General features: G+C 40.9%; 1 protein-coding gene across 1 annotated transcript in view; it reads left to right on the top strand.

Moving 5' to 3' along the window:
• ELOVL5 (ELOVL fatty acid elongase 5) overlaps positions 1-8,328 on the top strand; it is a 52,615-nt gene that overhangs the window by 41,277 nt on the left and 3,010 nt on the right. The window contains exons 5-6 of the mRNA XM_018558863.1: positions 2,062-2,233; positions 7,605-7,729. Of these exons, the coding sequence (XP_018414365.1) occupies positions 2,062-2,233; positions 7,605-7,729 (297 nt within the window). The remainder of the gene's footprint in view (positions 1-2,061; positions 2,234-7,604; positions 7,730-8,328) is intronic.

Genomic DNA, 8,328 nt, shown 5'->3' with positions numbered 1-8,328 from the left:
GTATCTTCACTTCTGAAACATGACTTGCTAACATCTAATTTATATGGGTTTACATGTCCATTTTTTTTTGTTAGTCCTTATAAAATTTACGCACTTTTCATCTAATGCATACTGTTTGGCTGCACCTTAAATTCCTACAGAAAATAAAGGGCCACATTTGTTATCAGCGGTTCTCAACCTGTGGGTTGCAAAACCCTGTTAAGTGGGTCGCCGTGTGTCTTCTGCTGTGCTTGGTGAGAGGCTCCTCATTCTCCTCCTAGCACAACAGTGTCAGTTCTCATGCCGGCCGCCAGATGTTGCTGCAGCAGCCACGGCAGGAGGGGGAGCTGACAGCAGCCAAGTGTTTGTTTGTTTTTTCTACATTTAGCCCTGCTTTGCACAAGCAGGGCTAAATGTACTGAGGGGGAGCCGGTCAAGTGATTTTGGCGGCTGTACAGCCACCTATATCACTTGTAATTAGCCTGCTTCTCCTTCCCAACCACGCGCTGCCGCCCCTCATCGACCCCCTCTGGCGGCTGTTTCCCTCCCTACTGTGATTTTCAGGGTCCCTCGCTCTTCTGGGGGACCCTGCACCACAGCAAATTGCTTCAGGATGGAGAGTGCCCGTTCTCCGCTCTTCTCCGTGTTGACACTGAGACGGGAAAACTGATCCTTCCTTTCTCAGCTATCACAGGAGTTCCAGCACAGTGCTCTGCTAGAACCCCTGTATTGGTGGTGGCAGGTTCAATAAAAATAATGCGTCACCTCCAAATGCTATCACACAGGGGCTTGTTAACTTTATTGATATCACACAGGAGCTATGTGGGGAAAAAAATGCTAAAAAGTAAAAAAAAAGAAATTTAAGAAATAAGATTTTAAAAAATTTAAAAACGAAATAAAAAAGTGATAACAAGTAAACAATAATAAAGTAAAAATTATATAAAAAAAGTAAAAGATAAGCAATAAAAATATACAAAAAAAACTTGCCAAAATGCTCCGATACTTCCCTCCGATACCGGAACGTCATGTCAGAGGAAGACCTCCCTCTGACTGGCAGTGCTGAGGGAGCATGGAGCTGGCTTCCCGATTGACTAGGAAGCCGGCTTCACTTGTTGCTAGGCAGCCTGGCTTCCTGACCAATTCGCCAGTTATGGGAGACAACAATTAATCTAGAGCAGTGGTTGACCAATCAGGAAGCTGGGCGGCTAGTCATGAAGTGCCGCCCGGCTTCCTGATCGGTCAGGAAGCCAGGCAGCCTCGGGAAGTGAAAGTGGTGTTCTTTCGATAGAACAATGGCTTCCCAAGCAGTCAGGAAGCCAGGCAGCAGGTCATGACCCGCCGCCCGGCTTCTTGATAATCGGAGCACACAGCACCGGTATTGGTAAAAATATCGGTACTTGTACTCGATACTGAGAAACCAGTATCAGTGCATCCCTAATAATAATTATAATAATAAAAAATAATAATAATTTTACCGTTGGGGGTCACCACAATTTGGCAAATGTTACCAAGGGGTCTCGGCTCTAGAAAGTTTGAGAACCACAGCTCTAGATGAATTGTTGTCCCCCATAACTGGCGAAAGCGAATGGTTCTGGTTTATGGACTAGATGTGGTGTCACTAAGATCCTACCAAAGTAACAAATTGGAAAGCTGTATTGTCACTATGAGTATGAAAGTCTAAGTATACAAAGGGGAATGTGGTACACTCTAGTCACTCAAAAATTAGTTCTGCAATGATGCAAAGTGAATAGTGCCCCTATTCAGTAACATCATTGATAGAGTATTATAAGCACATTGTATGCTGAAGATAGAGGCATTTGTTATTCACAAACAAGGAAAATTTTGGAGCCCTTACATCAACTCCATCATCACTGCTTGATGAAGGAGCTGATGTATGGGCTCCGAAATGTGTCTTGTTTGTGACCAATGAATGGCGTTATCTTGACCATACAATGTGCTGATACTCATTTTTTTAATCCTTACTAAGCTCAGTAGGTTCATGATATTTGTAAGCTATGTTGCCAAATTCTACTAGTATCCGTTTTATTTATATAAACCCTAATATGTTTGTTTATTTCACAGATAATCAGAGTCCTGTGGTGGTACTACTTCTCCAAACTGATTGAATTTATGGATACGTTTTTCTTCATCCTCCGCAAAAATAACCACCAAATTACCGTCCTGCATGTTTACCATCACGCCTCTATGCTTACCATTTGGTGGTTTGTCATGAACTGGGTACCTTGCGGACATTGTAAGTACCTTGGGATCATTGTTGCAGCACTAAACACTACTTGGTTATCTCACAACTGTCACTATTCTGACTCCGATCGTTGTGATAGCGAGATATATCCCTTGCTGAGACCTCTATGCCTGGCCTGTATAAGCAGATATACTCACTGCGGACAATCCTCGTCAGATAGCTGAACTCGTCAATACCGATTCATTCAAAAAAGGTGTTTATTCTTCTACATCAGGTTACAGCAGATGATAGGAACAGCAGTTGAACGGTTATAGTATTGTGCGGTCAGAAAATGATGCCTTTCCTACGTACTGTGCAGATTACCTGAGTGTCCTTGTTACATGTGGCTTTCTAGCTTTGCCATGACACAGGAAGTACTGCACACAGGAAGAAGGGTGGGGCTACACTAGGGGAAAATACATCGTCACATGAGGAATAATTACAGCAAACATGTTTGTTACAACAAAAGGCCACTAGATGGCAGCATAGGATAACACATGGATTTAGCTATGAGAAAATAGTTAGGCAAATCACACTATATAAATTCTAACCTATATAACAATGCTAATCTTAACTGAGGCTATGCATCTCATATTCTATGCCCCTGTTGGGGCGGCACAGTCACCACAGTTATCATCATAATTGCTATGTATTGAAAGCTATGCTGCACCAAAGTTTGCTTATCCAATGCTGGCCCATACAATTGTAGCTTTGCATTAACACAGCAGTGATGGTGGCAAACACCAAATACCTTCCCCACAAAGCTTGTTGGTGCAAAAGCAGTGTTACCCTATTTATATAAATACGTTTTCTACGTAATATGCCTGTTTTCTGGTAAGAGACTTGGAATAAAAAAGGAAGCAATAAGGACAGGAGGTGGCAGTAAAGATCAAGCAGTCCAAGTTTCATCCTAGTTTTCTTTGCTTCAATTTTCATCTCCAAGCGTTGGAATGAGATGGCAGATACTAGCCTCTAAATTACTAGTTAGTTCAAACCCTTGGTGCATCATCCACTCTATAAAGATGGAGTTTACCTAAACCCCATTCATCTCCCATAGTATCAGAAATGGATTTCCTGGCTCTGAAATCTTGAAACCGCCTTTCGGTAGGCAGTGTCTGATGTTAGTCAGAACTTGAAATAATGAAATGATTAAACAATTAAGTCATCACCCTCCTTTTTCCATTAGCCTGCTCAAATCTGTTTCTGGGTGATTCATATATGCTTCTTACTTTAAAGTAAACCGCACAAAGAATAGTTTTCGTTACAGTCATATGCTGTCTGTGTTTGTAAAAGTTGTATTGTTGTCAAAACACTACAGTAACACACATTTGGGTAGGCCTGCGTATATGGCTGTATAAAGAACAATAAATTATCATATTGGAAAAGCCTGTAAAATGAAAGTGAACAAAACCGAATGGGAAATCCAACATTTTAGAGCTGTCACCCAAACAAAAGAAGAGGAAATTCTCTAATGCAGAAACATGTTCCAATGACAACTAAGAGAGGAATTCATCTCATTTTGTAGAGATTTCCTTTCACTTTACCTCTTCTTAGGACAGGGAGTGAAGGGAAAACTCCATAACTGGATGCAGCAACAATTAAAATGATGGTGTTTTAACCCTTCCGTACTCTATCCAAAACTGAAAAAAAGTTTTACATATACTGTAATACCGTGTTTCCGCAAAGTAAGACCTACCCCGAAAGTAAGACCTAGCACTATTTTTCAAGATCCCTGTAATATAAGACCTACCCCGAAAATAAGACTTAGTTTGGTGGTAGCATGTGAGGGGGAACTTGAAGAGCAGGAGAGATGGTATCAGCCTGCAGGGACATACTGTATTAAGGGGATGACAGGGGATTCCCTCCGGCCAGCGCAGTGACAGGGAGCACTCCAGTACCATACTTCACCAACTGCTGTCTCCCTGAAGGCACTGCTTAATGTAATGGTACTGTACTGTAATGGTACCGTACTTTACCGCGCTGTCTATGTCTGATGTGGGTACCGCTGTTCCTGATGGCAAAGGAAGCCAACACTGTAGAAAGCAAGGCTGCGGTAACTGAGGGAGCAGAGCCGCATTAGCTGATACTTCCTCTATAGCACCGGTTACTATGTCAGGCGGAGTGATCCAAGATGCACTCCGCCTGTGAAAGTGACAGAAAGGGATCAGCATCACCATTTTGTTGCACATTAAAAAAAAAAAAATAAGACAGCCCCTAAAAATAAGACCTAGTGTATTTTTTGGGGGGCAAAAAAATATAAGACAGTGTCTTATTTTTGGGGAAACACGGTATTCTATTTTCTAAGATGGTGTAGGAACAGGGCTCATAGCTGTGACCAGATCTCTGCTCCTTGGGTTCTATAGGGCTTGGAAAAAAATTGATTTATATCCTGGATTCCAAATTCAATAAGAGTTCGATCAGTGACCTATAATTACTGAACACAAGAACATAACGGTCATGCAAAACTCTTACATGACCATGATGTTCTTTTGTTCTATAGGCCTTCACTGTTCTGTGGCATCAACAAGACCACAAAGATGTGGGGCTTTTAAGGTTTCACGCATACTGTTCTGTGGCATTATACTCTTGTTGCTTTACCCATTTGGTACAGAAGGTAACTCAACGCCAAACTTCATGTCAACATACCACTTGCTGTTCATTGAAGGGAAAATTCGGCAGGTTTCCTACTGACTAGCAGGTTACAGAGTTCCTTCTTCAAAAATATTAAGAGACTATATCCATTGCCTATGTAGTATGTGGGGACTTTCTATTTTTAAAGAAGGATGAAGCTAATGTGCAATCTTAATGTGATACTAAACTCAGGAATTAAATCTTAAAAATACATGCAAGTATCTCAACTATTAACATAAATGTATCTTATTTGTGTATCACTCAGCTATAGATCCTCAAATCATCTCTGACTTCATGCTGACACTGTCCTTCCTTCTGGAGGGCGGCTACTTTTGTTCCTCATGGTCCTGGTGTGTGGTGTAAAGTAGTCACCACTCCAAGCTTGCTCATGTGATGGACTATAATCTCATGTTTAGTTTACTAATTTGTAATGAGATTGTAGTTCATCATGGGAGTGAGCTTGGAGCAGTGGTTATTGTACAATATACACAGGGACCATGGGGAACCAAAGGACCCACCCTCCAGAAGAAAGGACAGTGTTGGCATCAATTCAGAGTCGATTTGAGAATATACAGCCGAGTGATACACAAATAAGATACATTTTTGTTATTAGTTAAGGTATCTGAAAGCATTTTTAGGATTTAACAGCGGAGTTTAGTGTCACTTTAAAAGATACAGGTTTATTGTAACACAAATGACTAATCTTGAATTTCAACACATTTTCAAGCATTTCCCCTTATTTCCAGTATTCTTCATAAAAAAGACATCATGTAGGAGGAACATAGTTCTGTGACCACTAGCTAAACTGGAAATACCACTTACACCATAATCTTTTCTTTTAAAAATATCTAATAAAAACTGTTTCCAGGTACTGACATTACAAGGTTAACTATTGTGCTTAGTCATAAAATTTGCTTTGATGACGTGATAGGAGTCTGGCCCTTTCCAGCTCTGTTTAGAATACACTAGAAAGATGTAAAGCTGAGCTTCAGGCATATCACTAAATAAACAGTTGAAATACATACACAGGAACTATTTGTGATTCAGCTACCCCTGCTAGACAACATAGACAGATTGGTGGTTTCACTTTTCTTCATTCACCCACTTAGCTTATTACATGGTGAGGAGACATCACCGCACTAATGAGGTTCTCAATCTTCTACGTTCTCCTGTGTTAGCCTAGAAGCCATGTTTAATGCACTATAGCTCAAAGTGCAAAAATGAGTTTTGCAATAGTGCAAAGTGAATGGCATCGCTATCCAGTATCTTCAATGATAGAGTATCATTAGCACATTGTGGGCTGAAGATAGAGCCATTTGTTAGTCACAAACTAGCAATGTTTTGGACCCACTACATCACTGCTTTATATTCAGCATACGATATGCTGATCATGCTCACTTTTTTATTCTTTTGTTTCCACTTATCAAAAAGAGCATGTGTGAGGTCAGGTACCAATGTTGAAATAGAAGGACTGGCTCCCAATCAACGTTCCAATTCATCCCAAAGGTATTTAATAGGGGTTTAGGTCAGGGCTCTGCAACTAACTTGAGTTCCTCCACACCAAACTCAATAAACCATGTCCTTATGAATCTGCCTTTGTGCACAGGGACATAGTAATGTTGGGACAGAAAAGAGCTTCACAAGAATGGTGTCAAGGTTGGAAGTGCACAATTGTCTAAAATGTCTTTGTGCTGTATGCTGTAGCTGTATCAGTACCCTTCACTGGAAACACCTGAATTCAGTAGTTTGGAGTTGCAGCCACATACTTTTGGTCATATAGTTTTCTTACCAGTACCACTGCTGGTGAATCCAGTCTTCACTCTCTTGCAGAGCTAGACGGGTCACTAGGGTCTTCAGAATCCCATGCTTCCAGGGCATGTGTTTCATTGCTGCACACTGTGGTCCCATCCGGCTGCTACATTACTAGTGTCTTCCTGCAGAGCTGCAATTCCACTTCGGTCCCTAAACACAACCTCAATTTAACTTCTTCACTTAACATATTCAACCCCTAAAATGATTTTGTTCTCCTTAACTTTACATTAACCATCTCTTAGCTCCCAAAGTTAACCCTGGACCTCTGTTCTCCTATGGCACCCCTGAACATAATCAACAAAGTGAACCTAACCCATATTATAGAGATTAAAATAATATGACTACAACAAAAGTAATTGGAACAAAAAAAAAAATAACACTTGGGAGGAAGAAAATGCTTTATGACTGAATGGTTAAAAAGCAGTTCTAGGCAATTGGTAGCTTGCTCATGCTATCTAGGGATTACAGCAGCTGTGCTAAAGTTAGAAAGTCCTGTCAAATTACTTTAATTTGAATTTCATATGGGTGTCTCATCGTTAGGTTACAAGGCTGTCAGAGCAGGGCAGGGCTGCAGTGTCTTGCCAGTCATTTTGTGTTTGCAGCCTCCTTGTTTCCAGGAAATTGTCGGGTGTATTGCATGTTCACTTTGCACAGTGAATTTTCACTTACCGTCACCTCATTCACTAAGCTAAGTGCGAAGAATAGCATTTTTATTTTGCTTACACATAATTGGATGATTTAAGTTAGTACAGTTTCCCCTTATATACTAAGCTCATTAATTTTCCAGGCTTGAATGTCTCCTGTTCCTAGAATATGGGAGTTCCAGAATTTTGAGTTTCCAGCAATGATAAAGATCAGCAGTGATGAAAACCATGGCCTACACAGCAGATAGGCTGTCATCCATGTGTATAACTAACAGCTGCATTTCTCTCTATTCCAGCTTACTTTGGTGCTACACTCAACAGCTTTATTCATGTTCTCATGTATTCCTACTATGGACTGTCCGCTATTCCAGCCATGCGCCCATATCTGTGGTGGAAGAAATACATCACTCAGTGCCAGTTGGTAAGCTGTTTTCTTAACAAAGTATACATAGCATTTCATCTGTGTTTTCTTCTTGTGTCCTGGCTGTCAGGGAAAGCACCACCTACCACCTACCTGTATCTCCCCATCGCCAAATCAGACCTTGATGTCACACATACTAGCCCTGCTTAGAAGTATCACGAGTTAACATTTGGAAAAATGACTTCTTTACGCAGTTGCCTTTCAGTGTTAGTATAATTCATATTACTTGAAGGAGTATCCCAGCCAAGATATAAATATTGGCTGGGATACGCTGTATTGTGGGGTTGATTTATTAAATTAAGCTGTTCACTCATCAAAGTGAATTTTGGTAAATGCGTTTTTAATTTCCTTTGCTCATGATTAGGTATTCACAGTGAACACAGCTTCACCATATTCACCAACATTCACTTTGCAAAGGCTTGTTCTATGTACTTGGTGCTTTCTTCTTCTAATCGAGGAATGATACAAGGTATTTGGGTGAGTACTTGTACTCTCCCAAATGCTCCGATACTGGAACTTTCGGTCAGAGGGAGATTTCCTCTGACCGGCAATGCCGCGGGGGAACATGGACCTGGCTTCCCAGGCCAATCAGTAAGCCG

This window comes from Nanorana parkeri, unplaced genomic scaffold (assembly GCF_000935625.1).
Source record: "Nanorana parkeri isolate BGI_ZX_2015 unplaced genomic scaffold, ASM93562v1 scaffold364, whole genome shotgun sequence".
In the NCBI taxonomy this organism is placed as follows: Eukaryota; Metazoa; Chordata; class Amphibia; order Anura; family Dicroglossidae; genus Nanorana; species Nanorana parkeri.
Note: the sequence above shows the minus strand (reverse complement) of the source record. Positions and strands in the feature narration are given on the sequence as shown.